The sequence below is a fragment of the Pecten maximus genome, chromosome 4 (genome assembly GCF_902652985.1).
Source record: "Pecten maximus chromosome 4, xPecMax1.1, whole genome shotgun sequence".
Lineage (NCBI taxonomy): Eukaryota > Metazoa > Mollusca > Bivalvia > Pectinida > Pectinidae > Pecten > Pecten maximus.
This window is the reverse complement of record NC_047018.1, coordinates 49,283,148-49,307,099: the sequence shown is the minus strand read 5'-3', so window position 1 is coordinate 49,307,099 and position 23,952 is coordinate 49,283,148. Positions and strand designations below refer to the sequence as shown.

The 23,952-nt window shown below is 33.1% G+C and overlaps 1 protein-coding gene across 1 annotated transcript; it reads right to left on the bottom strand.

Moving 5' to 3' along the window:
- Positions 1-5,880: 5,880 nt before the first annotated feature.
- On the bottom strand, positions 5,881-21,180 carry LOC117326328 (receptor-type tyrosine-protein phosphatase mu-like). The gene is made up of 18 exons (XM_033883036.1): positions 20,889-21,180; positions 20,479-20,630; positions 19,627-19,814; positions 18,782-18,869; positions 17,850-17,926; positions 17,368-17,404; positions 16,948-17,045; positions 16,436-16,564; positions 16,179-16,324; positions 15,797-15,932; positions 14,514-14,660; positions 14,140-14,239; positions 12,914-12,987; positions 11,933-12,058; positions 11,177-11,293; positions 10,849-11,006; positions 10,575-10,710; positions 5,881-10,143 (listed from the first exon to the last, which is right to left on the bottom strand). The coding sequence occupies exons 4-18, from the start codon at positions 18,828-18,830 to the stop codon at positions 10,075-10,077; spliced, it is 1,599 nt and encodes a 532-aa protein (XP_033738927.1). The 5' UTR covers positions 18,831-18,869; positions 19,627-19,814; positions 20,479-20,630; positions 20,889-21,180; the 3' UTR covers positions 5,881-10,074.
- Between the last annotated feature and the right edge of the window lie 2,772 nt (positions 21,181-23,952).

The window sequence follows — 23,952 nt, the reverse complement described above, 5'->3', positions numbered from 1 at the left end:
TATTTAAAAAAAACATTACTTGGTATTTACCTTGCTGTTTATGTCTGGCGATTTGACAATAATTGAGATATCCCTGCATTACCTTTTAAAATGCTACTGTTATTGTGAAACGTATTAAATTACAAAACAAATATTATTGTGACTTACAATCTGTATATATGATATCTAACAGGTAACTTTATAAATTGATATCAATAAGCGTTTAAATTGTACCATTAACATATCTAACAACTCACTGTCAGAGATCATTATTGAGATAGGGCATGTTTGTTGCAGTAGTTTATTTTTTCTCACGTGCATATTTTGACAATTTCTTATTATAAAGGAAGGCAGCTCCTTATATAGTAGTCTCTGTATATCTAAAAGAGAAAGAAATATGTTTTAATATTAACGCTCCGTGTTAGATTTGCCTTTGGGTCGCTAGGTAAATAAATTAAGGTTATATACCTTTAAGAGTTTTATTTTTATTGACATGATCGTAACGACAATTGTCTGCCATCTAAATATTATTTAAGCCTTTTTTTTCGTTTATCATATGATACTTACCTACTGATTCTTAACTTTCTAACAAATCACATTTTTGCGTAATAATCATTTAAAATTATGTATCATTTACATTGATTCAAGATACCTTGATAGAAAATAATTTAGAGGTTGCACGTTGCAAAGATTTATAACGGTGTTAATGTTACCGCATTTACCAGTCATCTGACCTAACTAAATATGTAAGTAACCTGGGAGAGCCGTCGTTATACAAAAGACAATGTGTACTTTCATTTGAAATGCTTATTGAGCACGAACAACATTGTCAATAGGGAAATAAAGACAAGGAAAATTAGTGTCGAAGTTAAGGTGTTTATATAATGGAGGACGACATCAGCAGTGATGCGTTGCTTGAAGAGCTTTATGCTAAGAAAATATTACTTCCTAATGCTATATTTCATTGTTGTATTTTATTAGAATGCCTGTGTTAAATAGTTAGAGGTATCTTCAAAAAATCATGTGTATGAAGTGCTAGGTTTGATAAAAATATATATACAGGTATATCAAGTCAAATAATATGTGAATGATCGTATATATTGTGAAAGAGAATATAAGATCGTTGTGACGATATATCTAGTCATATCAAGTCAAATAATATGTGAATGATCGTATATACGGTGAAAGAGAATATAAGATAGTTGTGACGATGCACGTGTCTATATTTCATTTGAGCGATTGGCTGGATCAGTCAAGTGGCTTATACTTTATAGGGTATCTTTTTGTCACGTGAATTTCTGATTGTTTATTTACAAATACAATGATTCCTTGAGATGACGCGTTTGTAAGTTGACTACAAATTAAATCCAAGATAAATATTATTGTATATTCATTGGGATTAAAAATGAGCACAAATACGCGGGGACCCATCTGTAAAACCAATAGATCATCAATATTCGTGCATTACAGTGTTTTGTTTTCATTATCAAGGTCATTTTAACGAAAATTATTGGTCAATTGATTATTATACCGACGATACTAACATTTTGATTTTCGTCTTGACAGAGATTTTAATATCTAAAATGGGACAAAAAGTCAGTTAATGGTTCTAACGAAAGGATTTGATATAATTAAAGGAATCAAAATGGATTCAATACAAATTAACAAAATAGTAAGTATCGGAGGAAGGGGAAGTGAGGAAAAGAGAACGTCATTTGGTTGGGAGTATAAAGATTTCACTAGTATTGGTTAAGGTAGTGGGGGAAAGCAGATATTACAAAAGTGAAGTACTGCTAAACTGCCGACCAATGTAATACAACGCGAGGTATGAATAAACTTTACAAACAACACACAAAAGAGTGGTGTTGTGTTACATGGCCAAAGAAACTAATAGTATTTACTTAACACGGCATGTGCGTGTTAACATGCTATAACGTTGATTCTAAATATAAAAATGAAACAAACACATTGGAGAGATAATCATTAATGTTAAAGTATATGTGTACATAAATTGTATATATAACTCAGCTAGATAATTCATATATAACTGCGCATTAAAACATGGACTAGCTGTATCATTTTTTATCTTGCGTTTTTTTTTTCTATTCGAAAAGTAAACAAAGTTTCTCATAGTGTAACGTGCACCGGGTGCACAACGGAGCGGTCAGCTATCCAAGAGCTGACCACGCTCGATGTTGCTTAACTTCGGTTCATAGACACGTCACTCATCCGCACAGCCACAAGAGCTAGCTGAAATGCCAATGTCCATAAAATATTACACTAGGTGAAAAGCAAGAATGTTCTTCATATCAAAGTTTAAAGTTTCTATATACCTCATCTTGATATATGAAATCGTATATAACTTATTGTTACTGTTGGGAGGATGACAATGATTAATGCTATACCGATATACATGTATCCATAGTGATATATATCATTGCCATTACACGTTATCGGTGCTTGTATCTTGAAAGGGAATTGTGAATAGGTCCAAGGTATTATTCATGAAAAGTAAACAACTGTAGCATAATTGTATTTAAATGTATTACATGATAAATCTACCACATTTCGAAGATTTAATAAAACATTATCACCGTAATATTAAAACAGTTATTATTGTATACATAGTTACATGATGAATGACCTGGCGATCCTGGAAGTGATTAATGTCGGCTATTACGGAATAAAATACTGAAACACTCATTACTGACCTCTCCAATCAGGAAGTAAAATAACCTACCTCACATTTAGAAGTATTAACTATATGCATGTACGTTATTTAGTTTTTAATAGTTTCAGTTTGACTTCCTTTCAGATCTTACAGTATTAAATATGGCGAACAGGACCAGGATCAAATCTCTTCTTAACAATATCTTTCCTGTCGCCATTATGAGTGTAATGGCGAGTCCACATCAACGAGGAAGAGAAATGTACATTGTTCAAGGTTCATGTTTCCAATATCAAATGTCTGTTTTGGGCGAGGTGTATTTTAAAATGACAAAACATACTCATATTACTTGTTCATAAAAAAGTGTCAATGAAATACAACCATACAATATATACACAGAGAGTTCTGTTAACACAAGGCGTAAAAAAACTGCCGGTATTTAAACCACGAGGTTCAAATGTTTAGATTTCAATCTACATGTATGTGGTAATAATTCCTTTTTGAAGGCTGTCGGTTTGACAATGATTTACAACCATATTATATCTTTAACTATGAAGATGTATTATATTGCCTTGATTGTTCAAGACTGTCCATCTATGAAATTCTGCTCTCTGATCTGTGTTTAGATATGTTTAATGTGCATTAGGATTGTACCCTTATCTTTAACATATAACTGTATATGGTGATTGCCTTAATGTCCTAATTCCTTCGATAAAATGGTATGTGTAGTAAATCATATAAAATGATAAAACTGTATCCCAGGGCTTGATTTCACCATATAATTTTATTATGTTTCCTAATAGTCTAGTCTCAAACAAAAAGTAAGGTCATTGAAGCGTAAAGCAAATTTCTCAGATACGTTCACTTGTTTGTGCGGCCATTTCAACAGGAGACAGCGACCAAACTTGCCATCTTATGGTCAAGAGGCATAGCGCCCTTGAAATGCCAAGAAAAGGTGTTATATAAAAGTGACAGTGAGGCCCTCAAACACCGCTGGTAAAAGTATATAGATACTTTAGGGGATTATGTCGGAAAACCATACAGTATGTCCGGTAAAATTAAAATTCTTCAGTACGAGGCCCACAATTTATAAATCAGCCCCCGTATATTGCATTGTATTTTATCAGAAAGCCTTCAGAAAACGATTTGTAGGAAGTAATAGGTATGATAATTATATAGTCAAGTGAAATGATATGTGAATTATTACATATACTGTCTCAATATAGGAAGGCTTTGCAGTATATATGAACTCCGTCACCTGCACCTTGTGGATTACCTTGATGAATCTGGAAGTCCTTTGCCCTATGTAACAGTGATGGGAATTTAGAAGGGAGGATAGCCTAAATAATCCACCATCTGTACAGTACTTTACATATAAAAACCATTGAAAAGGACTTGAACTAACAACAAAAGTGTCGTGCGACTTGAGAAAAGATTATGTCATAATACGGTTACCCAGTATAAATAAACTGAGTGAAATAGAAAAACGATAATTCATTAATTAATTAGGAATATATAAAGTAATTTGGAGTAATGTGTTATGGAGTCGAATGAGTGGGAGTGTTATTATTGTGTATGTTTTTATAAACCTATTTCATATACTTTTTTTATAGTCAGGAAGTTTATAACTATCTATATACATAGTTAAGGTAGCCTTCTCCTGATTTTAGTTTATATATTACTCGTAAGTACTTACTTTCAGAGGAAGCTGTATTAAATATGATGAACAGGACCATGATCCAACCTTTTCTTAACAATATATTCTTCGTCGCCATTGCTGAGCTTAATGGCGACTCCCCTCCAACAAGGAAGTATCACGGATCTCGCTTAAGGATTTAGATCAAATAAAGGTTTGGACAAGAATGTATTTCGATATGACTATACAAACACGTCTGAAACAGCGAGTTCAACCTACATGTATGTGAACGTAATACTACCCTGTAATACAATCTTACAGCAGGTACACATCTGTTTCCAGTAGGCGTGCATAAACATATGTTCAGTTTGCACTCTAGATATTCAATATCATTACTTGGTATTTACCTTGCTGTTTAAGTGTGGCGATTTGACAATAATTATAATATCCCTGCATTACCTTTTAAAATGCTACTGTTATTGTGAAACGAATTAAATTACAAAACAAATATTATTGTGACTTATATATGATATCTAACAGGTAACTTGATAAAGTGATATTAAGAAGCGTTTAAATTGTACCATGACAATATCTAACAACTCGCTGACAGAGATCATAATTGAGATAGGGTATGTTTGTTGCAGTAGTTTTATTTTTTCCCACGTGCATATTTTGACAATTTCTTATAATAAAGGAAGGCAGCTTCTCATATAGTAGTCTTGTATATCTAAAAGAGAAAGAAATATGTTTTAATATTAACGCTCCGTGTTAAATTTGCCTTTATGTCGTTAGTTAACTAAATTAAGGAAATATACCTTTAAGAGTTTATTTTTATTGTCATGATCGTAACGACGACAATTGTCTGCCATCTAAATATTATTAATCCTTTTTTTCGTTTATAATATGATAACTTTCTAACAAAATCACATTTTTGCGTAATATTCATTTTAAAATTTTATCAAATAAAACGGAGTTTTGTGAGGGAATATTGTAGATAAGTTCACTGATATTCTAACAGACTAATCCGTGTTTTTCTAAGGGGTATTCGTACGCTTAGTTACCACGCATTTATTATTTAGAACTTGGAAGATGACTTCTAAAAACCTAGCAATGGACATATCTTGAAGCAAATCATAATTTTAGGGAATGTTATGGGTTAGTCCTGGTTAACATATACTTTGATTTGAAGTAGGTTTGTCTGAAGTAATTATGTATCATCACTCGGTATTGAATAACATATAAAGTATACCCGGTACTATTGATAATTTCCCAATTTCTCAAATATAAAATATCGTGATAGTTTTTGTTTTTTGTTGACTATTCAATCAATGTGAACTGCTGTTATGGGGTACTCTCTCTAATGCGTCGTTCGTTAACTTTTACTTTCAATCCGATATATTCATTGAAATTCAATGAAATGTAACAGATCTTGTTCAAAAATTGCAATGTTTTCAATAACCCATGAAAGGACTAGCTGCCGAGATGCACATTCTTATTTCGGGGATGCATATTTGCTATTTGGGTTTAAGTTTATTACTAGCATTTTTTTCTATACACCAACATCAAAATTTGAATAAAAGAACAGACAATACAAAACTTAAGAAATATTAACTTTATTAATTTTAGTGCACAAGTAAACAAGAGGTTCATGGCCTGAACGGTGACCTCCTTTTTGACATATTTCAGCCAATTTGACCCATTTCAACCCTGTACATCAGGTCGTGGATGTCAGTTAGCCAAGTATATACCATCAAACTGCGATCCCATTCTGATCATTTCAAACAGGTTTTAACTATTTCCGATGACATGTCAACAGATGATGCGCTGTAAACCACAGTATATGTTAATTCAATCCCAGTAGAAAACGTCACTTTTGTCCACTGAGCACCTATATTTTAAATAGATTGGTCCACTGAGGATAATAGGGATGGGGACCATGACGATCCTACCATTGGCTAGCATCTAGTCATGCACAATACCCAAAATATCATTGAGAAATCGTTTAATTGTTTCTTAGAGAAGTTGAAGAGGTAACCTGTTTACGAACTGATGAATCACGACACATGACGACGGACAAAATGCTATTCGGACTGATCACTTTACACTTCTTTAACTAAAGCAGCAATATTATTATAATCCAAAAAGCTTTTTAAGACGAATAATTAGTGCAATTTTCTGTTAGTCCTTTGTGTAGAATATTAATTTTAATTCATTAAATGATTATCAGTCATCGTGTAAGCATCAATTCAATTTCAACAAATCTCTATTGACTTTCAATACATCAAATGGATTTGACATCAGGCTAAACCTATGTAAATCCTTTCAAATTATTACAACAAAATTAGCATTCGATTGTATGCAGTGGTATTCAGCATTGCAAATAAGGGGAGATAACTCATCAAACTTAGAATTTATTTTAGAATGTTAAAGAGATTTTTTTTTATCATTGATGGTTAAACCATTGATTCAGATTTGCTGATGAGTTGCCATGCGGATTCTGTCGGTAACATATCTTACAGTTCTTGTTTGTTAACATGTCGACCATTTATCCAATAAAGAGTAAAGACAGTTCTTATTTAAATCTCCATTTCATGGTTCTTCATATCAGCAGTTTTACTCAATAGTTGGAATTCACTCGTATGATATAGTTATTGTTATGAATAAACATTGTAATGTACAGAACACTATTGTTGTCACGTAACAATATACATCACATCAAGTCTGTCAAAAATAATACATTGTATCATTGTTGTTTCATTATGATATACATCACGATAGAGTTAAGCTCCATGGTTTCATTCAACTAAAAATTGAGTGTCATTTATAATGCTTAAGTTGTGAGGGATACAACATATCAAATCGTTTAATTATGTATACATATTCAGTAATATTTAAACAATATATCAATCTGTTAAAATTACTGGTACACATCAAGCATTCCTTCATATGTAGATTATAGTGATCACGATCCAATATAGCTACAGGGTATTTGTGATATTTTTTGATACAACTGTGTCATACACTCAATTTAAAGTGGCCATTATAACATACAGTGTTGAGCAATTTTATTTCCATGATTGCACCTACATGATGCTGATTCAGTTGGTCATTGCATTGATAAGAGGTTATGTAAGTGGAATTATTTTTGAGTTGACAAAAAATCATATTATAATTTCTAAGCCCATGACATTTTAATACACTGGTAGCTAGTACTTAAGTATCGTATAAAGACTTCATTGATTTTGAAATTGATCTATAAAGCTGATTTATGTAATATTTAATGGGAGTAGATAAAATTGAAAGAAAGAAATAATAATTAAAAGTAGATTAAAATTAAATTCTGATTATTGACGAAAACATAACCAGCATAATGTTATTCCTGTATGGTAGGGGAAACATTAATCTGTTATTTCTCATAGGGTGTTTAGTACTTTCATTCTCATTGAGAAAGAGTTCTTTTAATCTCTTAGAAATTTTGAACATTGTTCGCTTAAAATTTCATACGTTATAGCTTGTATTGGTTTCGCCTACAACTAAGAGACGCTGCACCAGTTTCTGCATTTAGCTGATTATTTGATGTCCATTTTTCAATTCTGTGATGATTCCAGAATGTTTTTATTTCTATTTGTACAGTTATCCCATACAACATGTCAGTATTCTAATACTGGCCTTATGGAAAACGCATATATTGTCATGAGACTTTTTCAAACTACTTCATGTTTTAGCATTCTCAGAATATTCATTCTTTCATAGGCATGATCATACACATAGATAATATATTGAGTCGATTGGCCATTAATGCTAAAAGTTGGAACCTAAGTGCTTGTGAACTAAGGCAGAATTGACTGTATTAACAACAAAGAAAATGTCAGGATTAGTAAGTCCTTATTTTCGCCAAAAAGTACAGATTTTTAAAGTGGATTTTTAAGTGGATTGATATCCTATTTTTGTTTGCCCATGTACCTTTATTATTAAAACTATTTGTTAGTTCCAATTCGATTTTAATTCGTTTATAATCAATTATATCATAAAGAGAAGTATCTTTAACAAAGAGTTTAATCTTACTTGAATTTACACAGTGAGTTATGTAATTTATATATATTTAAAATTGAAATGGACCCAGGACACAGCCTGTGGGTCTCCCGATTTTACTTTCCTCGATGTTGAAAACCCCCTCTGTTGATATTCGTTGTTTTCATTCAGAGAGATAATCTTTCAGCCTTTGTAAATCTTTCCTCTTTAATCCATGGCATCGATTTATAACCTAACTTTGAAAATTAAACATGATATTGGAAAATGGAAGACATCCTTTGAATGCTGAACACAACGGTATAACAATTAAAATTAATCGATTTTCATGTTTTTCAATATGACGCAATGTCACGGATTTTTTCCTTGGTATAACATTAATGTGAATTAACAAATAAAATCATATAACACTGTCTTGACATATACATATGGTTAAAAATAAAAAGTAAAGAAAAAAAATCAAATATGGCATTGATGTATGTATACGATATATATGCTTTAGATAAATATATTGTAAATCAATGTAACAGGTATAAGCATGGTTATCAACATGGGAATATAGAAGTATTGGAAAAACGTAGTTCTTACTCCATAGAGAGTAGGGATAAAAAAAGTATATTTAGCACTAGTAGATCATGATTATTCGTAGCGATTTACCTTATAAAGAGGGTCATAGTTTATAGTTGCACAGTGTATAATTGTATATTAGGCAATGCTTCTTGGCTTAACGCCTGTAATGCTGTATCGCTCAAGGTAAACTTGATGAATACAGGTCAATATCTTTCATTTAATTCTGATAGAAATATGCAAGTAAATTATATAATGCTGAAATAAACTTTCATTCTATTTAAAGGCATATAAAATGTGTCAAATAATCACAAAACAAAGCAAACAAAGTAAAAGAAATAATAAAATGAATTTGATTAAATATGAGATAAAATAAAATAATAAAAACGTCCAACTAAGAACAACAAACTACAAACACTGACAAAAATAATTGATATGTAAAACATCAGTGAATAATCATGTAAAAATGTTATTGGCTTAATGTTTTATGAGCAAAATAGTTTGTCATGTGATTGAATACATGACTGTATAATTAACAGCATCATTACTTCCTTACGTTAGGAGTGAGATGCATGCTAATTAATGGATAAAACAATGTATATGTGGATGTCGTCGCGTCCTTGACAAAATATGTTAACATATGAAAGGATTCAGATATTTACAGGATAAAATGTCACAATCGCCAAAGCAAGCTAAAGTATATAAAATAGTTTCCTTGGATGACTCGGCCTTTTTAATTCATTGTTAAAGCTTAATACAACTGTAACATATCGCTGTTTACTACGGAAACAATACAAGAGTATGATTCTTCGGTTACTATTAAAGCGAAAGCAGTACATTTAAGAATGTTCCTCTGTCAAAAATACATGTTCTCCAGTACTTGCCGATGGTATCAAGTTACGCATTGATCAGTTCATGTACACGTCAGGGGTACCCAGGTAGTCATTAATCAGTTCATGTACACGTCGATGGTATCCAGGTACTCATTAATCAGTTCATGTACACGTCGGTGGTATCCAGGTACTCATTGATCAGTTCATGTACACGTCGGCGGTACCCAGGTACTCATTAATTAGTTCATGTACACGTCGGTGGTATCCAGGTACTCATTAATCAGGTCATGTACACGTCGGTGGTTTCCAGGTACTCATTAATCAGTACAAGTACATGTCGGTGGTATCCAGGTACTCATTAATCAGTTCATGTATACGTCGGTGGTATCAAGGTAGTCTTTAATCACGTTGTAACAACATTGGTACTGGTCCTGAATTGAAATAATGTCATACTAATAAAAAAAAGCATAGGATACACACATAACGACCATTATAATTGCATAACAAAATAATGGGAAAGGAAAATTACTCTTCCAGACCAGCTAAGCTAAGGCTGGAAATTACAAAATAAGAAAAGAAAACTGATTCCGCGTCATCCAGTCAAGAACAAATGTGGAGTATATGCCTTAATAAAAAAAAAACACTAAGAAAACAGAGAGGCAAAGGATTGAAATGCAATGGAAATACTGATAAATGGAGAACTTAGTCTCCCGGTAAGATAAGACTCTTATAAACAGGTAAATAAAAAATGTTTAACAGGAAACCAATTTCAAATGCAATAATGATGGCAAGGGAAATATCCATATCATCCACGGAAGCTCAAATATTTGTCTTGGAGCAGTGGAAATGTCAATATACGTACAAAATTGATCAAAAATGCTGGACGTCGTACTAATAGCTGACGTGAAATCTGAAAGATATCCACCTCTTCATCACTCTTCATTTGGTCTCGGGCATTACTGATACAACAGAACAGCCCACTCTGGGAAAAGCCATCTCTGAAACATAAAAAGAGCTTGTTTGCTATTATTATAATAAGCTCATACTAATATAAAACCAGCCGTCAATATCAAGTAGTATTTAATAACGTCTAACAAAAGTATATTATAAATAAATATAAAGGTAAAACTACACACCGACACATGACTATCGTTGTCTTGGTATCGTCCGATTTGCGTCTGCTGTCAACAAGTTCGAGTAGGTGAAGCAACATGGACGAATCCTTGGGGAATGATGATTCTCTACCCCATCCAGTCATGTGGAACACTCTTACAGTGGTATTGAAGCTATTTTCCTAAATGGAGTAAATTCGCAAAATGTTTAAAAAAAAAAAGCAGCCTTTGCCTTTTCAGATAAGAGAAATAAATCCATTTTTCAGTATTTAAAACAGCAGATGTTAAGCCAAAATCTTTAAATCAGAACATCACACATCAAAACATTAGATACTACAAACATCCATCTTACCACGTTTTCTATTGCAATTTCTAGCAGGTCGACATTTACTATTGTTGACGACTTTCCTTTGTGTTCCAACGTAAAATTTCCGATGGAGTTCACTTCACCTTCGCCTGGAAGCCAGTCCTAAGATAAGTAGAATACATTTTATTCTGACATTGTCATATATCAATATGTTTCAGACTATACAAGAGGTCTTAATAACTAGTTTACAGTGTTCATTTTCTTTAACAGGTGCAAGACATTTTGTTGTTGTTTTTTTTATCACGAAGAAAAAAACATGCGTATCACCACTGTGACGTCTCGAACAAATGATGTCACGGGCTGTAAAGTTAATGTAATCAAGAAAAGTCTATACCGTCTATATCGAAATACGCATGTCGTATTTGAAACTAATTTTGATGGTATTCAATAATTTGTCAGGTCTACGCATTGATGTGATACATATAAACTTAAGTCTATGTCAGTATAATGAATACACCCTCATATTAATTCCATACTACATGGGGATTTAGTGAGATTCTATATGTTTCCAGTTGTAATTTTGTAACGTTTCAAATGTAATATAGTGTAGCTTTTCATATGCATGTAACCATTCAATATGCAATTACGTAATATTAATTATAAACTACTGCCACAAACCGAAGAGTCGGCAGTTTGAAAAAAAATTGTAATACCAATATGAACAGATACATTTCAAGTTTTTCAACTTAATTGCTCCTCGAGCATCTTCGTTTCGTTACATTTGTATAGAAATACACTTACAATGTCGTCCGGCTCGATGATGACAATTGTTTGACAGCTGTGGTCCATTATCATCGTCAACAGATCCATCACGGTGTCCTCCAGAGGAGTCTGTGTGACGATGTACCCAGTTTTGGATGTATAGGACTAGGTCAAAAGAAAACAGAAATAATTGCTTGCATGTGAATGAAAGGTTGATTACATATGAGAAGCTATTAGTGTATTACGTACTTGTTTATAAGACTAGGTGAGATGTCAAACTTATATCTTTGACATTATGCAGTACATCATAATGACAATGTTGCTACATTTATTGATAGAAAACAAAATTAGATGTCAACGAAAGATTCACTCAATGTAGGAGCGATTACTAGGTAAATGTACTGGTTTCATGTGGTAATAGTGCCACAGACATTAAGAGAAATGATCATAAAATTAGACCCAACAAACACTTGTCAACAACGTCCGTTAAGGGATCTGATAGAACTACAATAAAAAGAGCCATATAAAATTCCTGAATACTTCAGTATAAAGGATGTGAATGGTATGATTGATTCTTTAACATCTCTAAATAATCTCGCAGCACACTTATTTTCTGTATCAGCATGGAAATGTACCACTAATTCGCTTATAGTTGCGGAATGCATATCTTCCGGCATATCATTGAATGATGAGGAAGGTCACCAAGTACAATGTATAATCAACACTATATAATTATTTAACATTATATATGTGATCTAAAATATCACCTGTAATCTGTTGAACAGCAATCCAACTAACACCTAGCTGGTCATTCTCACTTTGTTCATGTAACGTAGTGAGAACTGCAATCTAGATTTGAATTACATTTGTTGAACTGTTCACCTATAAAATCATATTATAACAGTACAATCAAGTTGTTTGCCATTCTGATTAATTTACAAGCCATGCATAACACACACATACTAACCAACCCATTTCAACAAAGTGAAACAAATGTTACATTATATACTTATTACTTACTGGCACTGACACGGCATTAATGTAATCCGTTCTACCATCAGTATATGATCGTAGGTACGCCCTGAACTTGTCGACTGAAGAGAACCAGAGAAAAACATCATTTGCAATATTTCCTTCCTATGAACAATTTTTTGATATTTCTCATCAAGTTAAGAAGTAACATGACGGTCGAGTAATGTAAAGGTTTTCGTATTGGGGAAAAAAATGTAATAAATCACTACAATCGTAAAATGTTCGATAAAATGATAAAGTTGCAAAGAATACTTTTTGTATATTTCCGTTGAAATTATCAGAAAAAGTATATTATGTTTCACAAAATTCGTTTTAAATTTCCTTTTGACTTAAGGCAAAAGACGACAAGAATGAAATATCGTAAAATACAGTACCGTATAACGGGAAATTTTAGCGGTCATAAAATTTGGCGATTTGGTCATGAAAACTGAAAGTTAAATTTTGGCGGGTTAAAATTTAGCGATTTTCCTTTTATCTAGGGTTTTAATTTGGCGTTGAGCATACAAATTACCTACCGGTATATATAGATAATTATGTTATGTCCATACATCCAATCCATGTTGATTAAGTGTGTTTTGTATTATCGATCTTCTGTCTCGAAACCGGAAACTATTACAAACAAATTTCAGACGAACACATACATGTAGATTTGTCGAATTAGTGTTTATATGAGTATGTGCACAAGCAACAGACAAAGAGAATTTAATCAACCGTAAGATATCGCCATGGTCATCTATTGTATGATGCGTATACATACATGTAAGTTTAATAATGAGTCTACAGGTAAAGCGTTAACATCAGTTCATTGAATGGTATGGGTAGATGGCTTTGTTTTCACAAAAAATAATTATGATGTGATATATGTTATACTTGTAATGCTATACATGTATCGTGAGTAGTTGTTCACTAGCTATTCGTATGTACCTATCGGCATTTTGGCCGACAGTTGCCTGGCAACAACCAACGTTACGCATCACTCTTTACTCTCTTGAGTTATCAAAAGTAAATGGCGGTCGGAACGGAAACTATTGGCGAAATTGAAATTTTCGCGTCTTTTTATTTGGCGGTGTTAAAATTTGACGAGCTAAATTTTGGCGATCTTTATACGGACCCGCCAAATCGGATTTTTAAACGGATTAGCAAGAATAGCTCAGGTAAATACCTGCATTGCTTCATGTTAATAGAGTTGTGATTGGAAAATAGTAAATTTTTACCTGCTACGGCAGATAAAGTCCTGTTCTTCATTTTGTTGGATGGCAGTAAAGCGGCTCTATAGCTTGTCTCATCGTAAGCTGGTTTCATAGACTGTGTCAGCTAAATAGAACGTTTGATGCAAAATATATAGTGATATCTTAGTAAATATTTCTTTATCTAAACTGCAGGGAAAATGTACGCATTGACATAGAGACCATTTTCTAATGATTTAGAAAAATAACTCATTTTACTTTCTAAAGGTCTGTATTTCAACAACAGGTTTATTATAAGAGTTCTAATACAGAACATGTCAATTGTATTACTGTTTGCTTGAAATGGTATTTGGATCAAACGAGTTTAATCTGTTTAGAATTAGGATAAGATGTGATATTACCTGGAATTCCTTCCTCAGCTTTGTTTGGTTCGTTGCGCCGCCATTGGAGAGAGCAGTAAGGGTCGTGTGATACTTCATTCTTGGAATCAGGGTGTCTGGCATATCGAAGGCTTCGATCAGGAGCTGGTGTATAGCTATGTATTGTTCCTGGATAGGTAAACGAATCAGTATTATTGGCATTTAACGTTTTATAAATTCTACACGAACTTCAATGTTATAGGTTTTATCAGAAGATAATCTTAGGGCTATCTGTTTCGAGTGTGTGTTGAAATTCTAAAACATATTTCTTTATTAGTTTTTATGGTCGCATGTCTGTTACATGTAAATGAAATAACACATGTTTAAATAACTTATTTCTCCTACAAATGTCCGTGATTATGCATTGGGTGTTCAACAGAATCCAGTAGAGAATCAATATAAATACTGGATTGCATTTTTAAACGTAAAGCCATGGATAAATGTCATCTTTCGATGAAAACGTGAGAATAACTAAAATTTAATGAACAACATTTTTGTTTATATTGATAATACAATATTCCAACAGATGAAAGATTCTTTGTATTGCTGATTATATGTACGAACGCACCAGAACAGCCATCAAAGGCATCGCAATGTCTTTTAATTTCATCTATTTATAATAGTGGATATCTTTTAATCGAGAAACAGTTGACTGACCATGTCAATACGTATATCATCCTAATACATATTATTAATGTTTTTCAACTCTTCAAAACCAACCTTTTACCTCTTTACTTAAAAAATGATACCGGGGACTGTTGAAAAAATAAGCTATATTAATTTTTAATGTCTAGACACTAACAGTCGTGGTTCAACTTCCGATGTTCCTATTTCTTATTCATGGTCTAGTTGTTATTATCACGATTGTCGTGACCAATGTCGATTGCTGACGAAACCAAATACACAAGGTTTCGAGAGACATAATCACATGATGTAGTCAACATACTTTTTTTCATTGACGAATATTTTATGTCCAGCTAATACCTACTGAGCAAATAGATTAACTCTTCATAAAAATACAAATAGCTAGAAATATGAAGGAAGACATTGCAAAATGAGACATTTGCTTAAAATGCACAATTTTGCATTCAAAACATTGTCATTTTTTTGTGAAATCAATATAGAATTTATCACTGTAATTATATTATTACATAGGAATATGAATGGCTAGAAATATATAAGAAAGCATTGTGAAATAAGACATTTGCATAAAATCTGTAAAGTATTAATACTAGTATCAATATATATTTTATTGCGTAACTTACAGCAGTTTGAACCATATTGATCCTATCCTTCCGCATGGTTTTTATGTATTGCATTACGTCAATTCTACCACACTCCTTCCCGTATTCCAAGAGGGCATCTAGGGCAATGAATGTTCCTGTTCTGCCTATGCCAGCACTGCCAAAGGGTTCAGACATTAATTAATTAACTGAACAACGTCAGAATAAACAAAAAAACAGATAATGCGATATCGTCAACACTCAATAACGCAATAACAAAAAATTACAAAATAAAGGAAGCTTTAATCAATGAAAAAAATCAGGAAAACGTCACAAATCCCTTTAAAACGACGAATATAATGAAATAAAGAGAAGTCTTGTTAAGGACGAACTGATATAACTAGTAAACGTCTTTTCCTCATACCTGCAATGAACAACCATTTTCCCTGTCAAGACAGTCCCGTAGTTCATCACTCGTCGGTGGAAGACAACGAGTTCGTTTGGGTCTGGGGTCCCGTGGTCGGGCCACGTGGTATAGTGGAACTGATGTATCTGACGTACTGACTTCGTCTGAATCAGTAAATTGAAAATTCAAAGTTATTGTTATCATTTGTAGTCATATATGTATGAACAGATGTTGTTTGGCCTTTCATATTTTTGTTATTTCATTATCATTTATACCTTCTTTTCTGTAACTGTAATATCCCGAATGACGTAGAAGGCATACGACCTTTCCCTGTCCAGAAAAATGCTGAAATTTGTCGTGGTCAAAGGTTCTCCTTCGTCTGGCCAATACTTGTCACACTTCGGCTATATTTGTAAAAATAAAATGATTCGATCAACATGTTTTGAGGATATTTCTGTCATCATAGGTGATGAAAATTCCTTCAACTTTAGGAAAAACGACTTACGGTATAATTTTTTTTTTCGAATTTAATTCCTACCCCAGATAATCTTCTTTAATTATCAAAAGCTTAATAGATCAAAACTTATCACGTGACATTTTGCTATGAAAACTAATGAAGTGATGATGCCAATAAACGAATGAAGATGCAAATATTTTCTCCTTATACAACCATAAGTAGTGTGCTGTCGTTGAAGAAAAAAACAAAGATGATTATCGGAGACCTATATATTTGAATGTTATCGTTATACATCAAATCATACTTGAAAGTGTTACAAAATGTCCATACCCTTCCGCCTTCTATAAGATTGGTCAACATGACAATTTTGCCGGTCTGAAGCTGCCATATCATCCGCCACAAATCATTCACAGTGCCGGGCCTCGGTCCTAAAAAAATATTTGAAATGTTAACAGATGTTTGCATAATGATAAAGGGTATGCCTTTCTTGTTTCTCCGGTATGTTAGTTTAAAGATTTCCATTTTAAAATGATGGCTGTATAAGAGAAATCGCCTGCGATCGTGTGAACCATGAAATAGGAAGACGATTCACGTGTTGCTTTTTCCGAACGAAATATTTAATTATCATCGACTATAAAAGTATTTAAACTTAACACTTTATTTTTAAAGGTTATTAAAATATTGCATTAGCTTGTATTGCTATAATAGGTAATTAAGTATCATGTATATATACTTGATCACGTTATTTACCTTGTGTTGCTACGTATTCCGCAGTTTTTGTAACACTCTGTAAAAAATGATTAACATTTTGTAATATTATATATAATATTATACTCACATATAATTACAGCGTATCATATTTTATAATTTTAAACTAATGATCGTAGTTTGACAGATTATCTAGGATGTGGATAGTTTTGACTTTTCAAGATATTGTTTAGATCAGGAAACTTCAAATTCTTTGTACGAACGCCTATGAAATGAAGTTTTAAAACCTTTTCATTGCGACATAGACGATCTATTATTTAGGAATAAACCGATTTTTAATGGACATAATCCTTTAGTAAGAGGCTAATAGGGCAGTGTTTTCGCTCCGGTTTTGGTATTTAGTATATAACTCATATGCTTTTTGTCTCTCCAAGATGGAAACTAAACAGATGTTAGACAAGCAATGTTAAGTAAATATTAAGTATCGAGTTTTGGTTCCATTTTTTTTCCTAAACTAAAATTACGTCGATGTAGTTGGCATTGATGTAATCGGAGTGTGTATCTTTTCCAACTGTATCAAGGATCACACGGGAATGGTCATCTGTAAAAAAAGAACATGGCGCCATTGTACGACAGATATACAATATACAAAAGCAGTGCTTAGAAAGAAATGTAGAAGTAGAATAAATGGTGATACTTGATGTTATTACCGGTCGTATTATCAAAACACTCCAGATATTCGTATACATACCATAGTGTTTAGAAACCGTCATGTATTAATTAGCCAATGTATAATATAATATTGTTATTATTACAATATTATGGGTTTATGCCCTATCTTGTAGGTTTTTTTTTTGTTTGTTTTTTTTGTTTTTTTTTGCTTTGAAGTTGGTCAAATGTGACTTTTAAATCATTAACCCGTGATCAGACTGATCTTGATTAGGTTATAATGAGTATAAAAAAATACCAAGATCATAATATTTCTAAACATATTTTTCGAGTCCGATCACTCGTAACTAAGGCTTGACCAGTATTAACTAAAATCGTGATAGGTGTTACAACAAAATTACGATTCTTCCTAAAGATCTAAGAAGAAAGAGACTACTGATATAATGGACAAGATTGAAAAATTGGTAAATATTTTTGTTATCGATTTTTTACCTTTTACACAAACAATGTACTTAGTAGACGTGTCGTAACTGACTTTTTCAAGCTGTGACTGTGTGAGCTATTTGTATATGTTCAGTGATGTTTATTTTCATATCATCGACTATGGACAGTTTGCCTTTCAACAGAGCGCGTAGGTTCAACTTAGTCATAGCTGAAGAGAGGGACCAATCGGCATTGAAACGTTTCAAGACTTTTGACATGTAGATTGTTTATGAAGAAAGTAACATTTGATACAAGACCTGTACTGATTTCTTTCTGCTAAATAATTAAATACAGATATACTTACAGGGAAACGTGGTTTTAAATCTGTTCTTTGGTTTGTTTTGTTGTAACATTCCAACTTTATGTTCGTGTAAATCTCCAGACGGTATAGACTATAACAGAAAAAAGAAAAGTACATGTGCAAACTCTTTTTTGAAAAAGGCAACATCATTCAAATTACAAAAAAATGATAATGTATAACCTTTACGTGTTAAAATTGATTTCTTCTTCAGTTATAGATATGCATATGTCGCTTTTATAAGAATGCTTCACAGCACCGTGTAAATAATGAAAAAAGAAACGAGGTGATGTATTTTGTGCATATAGCCTATTAATTGAACTTCAGTAAGCTGAAAATCATCAATCTTTTTGTGGCTTTCGTGGCACCATTTATATCTTGCATGTACTATATATCATATCGCATTTAGATTGAGTTTTCTCATCTATTAAGGCATTTATTTTTGCAACATAACTATAGGTCTCTATTTCTAACTTCTCGTCGTGTGAATACAGAATACATTGCCGTATATCATGTGCATTGTTCCATTGTATAAGCATGTTTACATTAGAATATGATTATGTTGACTGTCTTGTTACAATGTTGGGGCTGCTGTGGCCGAATGGTTAAGGTGTCCCGACACTTTGACACTAGCCCTCCACCTCTGGCTTGCGAGTTCGAAACCTACATGGGGCAGTTGCCAGGTACTGACCGTAGGCCGGTGGTTTTTCTCCGGGTACTCCGGCTTTCCTCCACCTCCAAAACCTGGCACGTCCTTAAATGACCCTGACTGTCAATAGGACGTTAAACAAAAACAAACATGCTATAATGTTGCTTTTTGTTGTTTTTCTTTTAGATAACACAATGCATACCTTGTATTCGTTCTCGAAAGCCTTTGCCTTGTTTTGCAGTTTTGCCTTGACAAGAGATTTGAGGCTGGAGACAAGAAATCCAACAGGACCGGCATTATAGTAGACGCTATCACCAGCTCCGGATTGTCTGGCGACCTGCTCAGTGTTTACATATACATTGGCGGAGTTCTCGGGCAGCGCGTCTGGATCTGTTACGTACATCACGCACATATATGTCTCGGTACTTTATACATGTATTAGATTTAACATATCGCCAAGAGTAATAATGATCGATTTAAACCAATGACAGATGTTGTACAATTTGTGCAATATCATAGGTTATATACTTCCCACTATTACAATTCCCAAACGTTTGAACTTCTCTTTTTATTTTTTACCTAAATTAAAACTCAATTACATGCCTGAGATATTCTAATTGTCTGCGCCTCCCTATTTGGTACGTAGCTTGAGTTATTATGATATGATTATTTTACGACCCTGTTATTCGTTGTATATTCGCTTGTGTTAATATGTTTGTATACCACAGGAAAAAATGTATGCATATAACAGACAAGCAGTACAAACACTGTCGGCAATAAAGTATCTTTAACATTATTCATTAAAAAACGACAGAAAAAAATTAGCATTTAACCTAAAGTATCATTGTGATATCGGGCTGTCCATCACTGCAATATCGAAAAATTCCTTTTTACGGATGTCGATTTTGCACATTGACTTGCGCATTAGCGCCACGGATATTTCTGGTAAGAAAATTGATGAGGTAATGCATAGTTTCGAGGCTCGGACATCAATTGTCTCCCTTAATTTTTATTGCTCTGTGTTATGTATAAATCAAGAGGAAACAAGCATCACCTGGTGTATTACTGTAGATGTTTTTCGCTGCCGCCTCAGATTTGACAGACAGGTGTTCTGTTTCTGATGGTTCGCTGTACACGTTCTTCTCGTGTACATTGGAAAAACCGATATCAGTAAAGGATTCCTGTTTACCAGCACTCAGGCGACGTCTGTGGAAAAATGACACGAATACATAAAATATCACAAATGTATATCTTATGTATATTTTATCGTAATACAATAGCAAGTTTAAGGCTTCTCGTACAATACGAATTTGTTGAAAAGCATGTATAACACTCGAAGTTTATAAATGAAATATCTTACGTGCCAATAAACATTGTAAAAACTGTTGTATAAATTATGAATAATGTGTAAGTCCATGATATAAATTTGTAATCTTTCAATAAAAAAACCCTGTAATACATCACCTTCTGAAGAGGATGACAATAACAATAGCGATGACAGCGACAACAATCACCCCTACAATACCTCCTACTATAGGCCCCGTGTCAACTGTTGGTGGTGGACTTTCGGATGTTTGGGCTTGTCCTATTGCAGAGAAAAAAATCTTTTAAGACTTTTGAATGATTTCTAACATTTAAACAAAGAAATGAATATGCAACATAAGGGATATCTGAGATAATTATCGTCCAACAAACCTATGTATTCAACCTAAAGCTTGTTTATATATTTGCATATTTTGCCTATTCTACACACAAAACGTATTTGTCACTAATATAAGTTTACATCAGTTTGTACAGTGCACAGCGATATTTCATCTCAGTGTAAGAGTTTGGCTGGTCAGCACGAGATTTACCGAGTGGGCCGGGCCAAGCTCTTCAATGGAACAGATGGTTGTTTATTTTTTTTTTTTTCGGTAACAAATTACATGATGATGTGAAACTTATTCATTGCGCAATCATAAATGTCCAATGGAATATGCGTCGATATTAAAAGCCTTGTCAATTTGCGACATTATTTTGCTATATAAAATGATGACGGGGTATCCTATTGTGAAGAGCTACAAAGGGTGTGCACGTTTTCTCTCCTTATTCCGTCTAATATTGGATTATCTTATCCGTAGAAACCATTGGATTGCCCTGAGATAATAAATCCGTTCGCTGCACACATCGTTTTTGACGAGATGTGTACTTATTCAACTATATCATGTGGCTATTATTTACATTGGTTGCCAATCTTGAGTTCCACATGTTTATGGACAGATATGAAATAATAAATACTTGTATTGCAGAAATCCCCTTGGTAACCAGGATCACATTCGGTCACACATATGCCTGTGTCCTTTGTACAGATGCCACAATATCAACATGTCATGTTGCATTTCATTCCGTAGAAACCCGCCTCACATTCTGTTGATAGTCAAAGAAAAAAAATCAAAGGAGGCAGTTGGTATGTTTTTCATTATAAAATATATGCAACGCACAAACACCATGATCATTATGATTTCAAAAAAATCGCATCCTTTTATGATGTAATGTTTCCACTAACGGTGCTATACGAAAACCTACCCGTGCATTCCCCGCTCAGCTGATCACATTCAGCACAACTGCCATTGCATGTCATCGAACAGTTTGTACCGTAAAATCCTCTGGTACAACCTACAAATTAAATATGTGACTTAATATATTGATGTGTCATAATAATAAAGATAAGTTAATATGCTTTTATATACGACATTATGGGAAAATGCGACGTCATTATCAGAAACATAAATTCGCACTTCCTAATAGATATATGTTTGATTCTTAAAGCTTTGAGATGCCAAACTCTTAACTAAATTAATAATATGCAGTATTAGATAAATACATCATGAACATTATCGCTGTTTACTGTTTATAATAAGGTATACATAACTATATAAATTAAGTTATAAATCCATATCGAGGCTATTTAACAATTTCAGTAGCCATAAGTTAAAACAAATATAATCACGTTTAATAGGACATGATAGTCTAAGAGTGTAAATGATGTGTACGAGGGCTGATTGATAAAATTGTGAGCCTCATATTGAAGGATTTGAATTTTGCCGGACCTATTGTACTATTTCTCAACATAATCCTCTTCAGTATCTAATCACTTTTGCCAGCGGTGTAATTGAATTAATTCCACCTTTTTAGAACTCCTTTTCTTGGCAGTCATGCACTGCATTTTAGGGTCAGGGTTAGGGTGACTGAAATATCTGTTTCCAGTTTTAAAAATATAGTGCAGATGAGAGTCTGCTGGAGCGAGATCAGGTGAATAAGGCGAACGCTCAACCAATTTAAAACCACAATCGTGAATGGCAGTCATGGCAATGACAGACTCTTTCACCCTCTTACTCTAACCGTTTTTGTCGATTTTGGAAAATCCGTTTGTCTTGCTTACTTTACAGTGCTACCTAGTCGATATAAACTAACGGCACTTTATAGTCAGAAATAAGTAAGACTAAAACAGAAGATCATTGAGTACCAATACGAGGGTCACAACTTATCAGTCAGCCCTCGTATGTGGTAAATGTTGCGCGACTTGCGATATTAACTTAACAGGTCTTTACCATATTCAGCACAGTTCTGATCCTAAGTGTCGCTGTATTTTTCGAGTTCACATTCTAAAGCATTTAACTTCTCAAATATTATTGCTTTATTTAGCATATTCATGTCGTTATCATATTCCAGGGAATATTGTGAGATCAATAGTGCTGATAAGAAAGTAATTCATTAAAGTGTTAACTTCCCATATATTCTACTTTCGGATAAACGTGCTCTTTGTTTTGTAGTGGATGTCTTTGGGGGCATGCTGAGATGAATATTTGATATCACGCAGTAAATACATGGTATCAGATGTTTTTTTCAAAAACAAGACTTGGCGTTTTTATAAATAAACGATCTTATAACGATAAATATGAGGAGGTAAGTAAAAAAAGTCTTTCTATTTATCTGAAATAAATACGTGTCTTAATTTCGTAAGACATAAAAATAGTATCCCATGTTTCTACGTCATAAAACAAAAACTCTTAAAAGCTCAAAATATCTAATGACATCAATCAAAATCTCTGAAACACAGCTGTGATGTCATCAATTGTTGTGTGTATATCATATACAGCGAATACCATGGACAGCACCTGTAGTTGTCCAATAAGTCACATGTAACAGTTTAATAACTTAAATGTGGTTGTTTTTAAGTACGAAAAATGTACGTTTTAGGTTGCTAAAGGTAAGATTTTTAATGAGAAGATACATATGCTTAATATTCGAATAAAAAGAATTAAAGTATAACAAATGTTTATCAAATGTAACACAGAATTTCGATATCAGCATTCTTAGAGTATATCCGGTATGTATATTCATGTATATTTCCGAAATCAAATTTCTCAAGCATTATGAGTTTTCCTTTAACAGAAGGTTCGAATCACAAAAAAATATATATATCCATACATACATTTACGTATTCAATCACTTTACTGAACGACATATTATCAGCATTTTCTGATAT

Excerpts from the sequence above, each read along its gene's own strand:
- LOC117326328 (XM_033883036.1), bottom strand. The coding sequence starts at position 18,830 with ATGTTACAACAAAACAAACCAAAGAACAGATTTAAAACCACGTTTCCC. Across the intron at positions 17,405-17,849 it reads TCAATGCCAACTACATCGAC|AGTGTTACAAAAACTGCGGA; the intron begins GTAATTTTAGTT and ends CATTTTTTACAG. Across the intron at positions 11,007-11,176 it reads AAATTGCAATAGAAAACGTG|GAAAATAGCTTCAATACCAC; the intron begins GTAAGATGGATG and ends TACTCCATTTAG.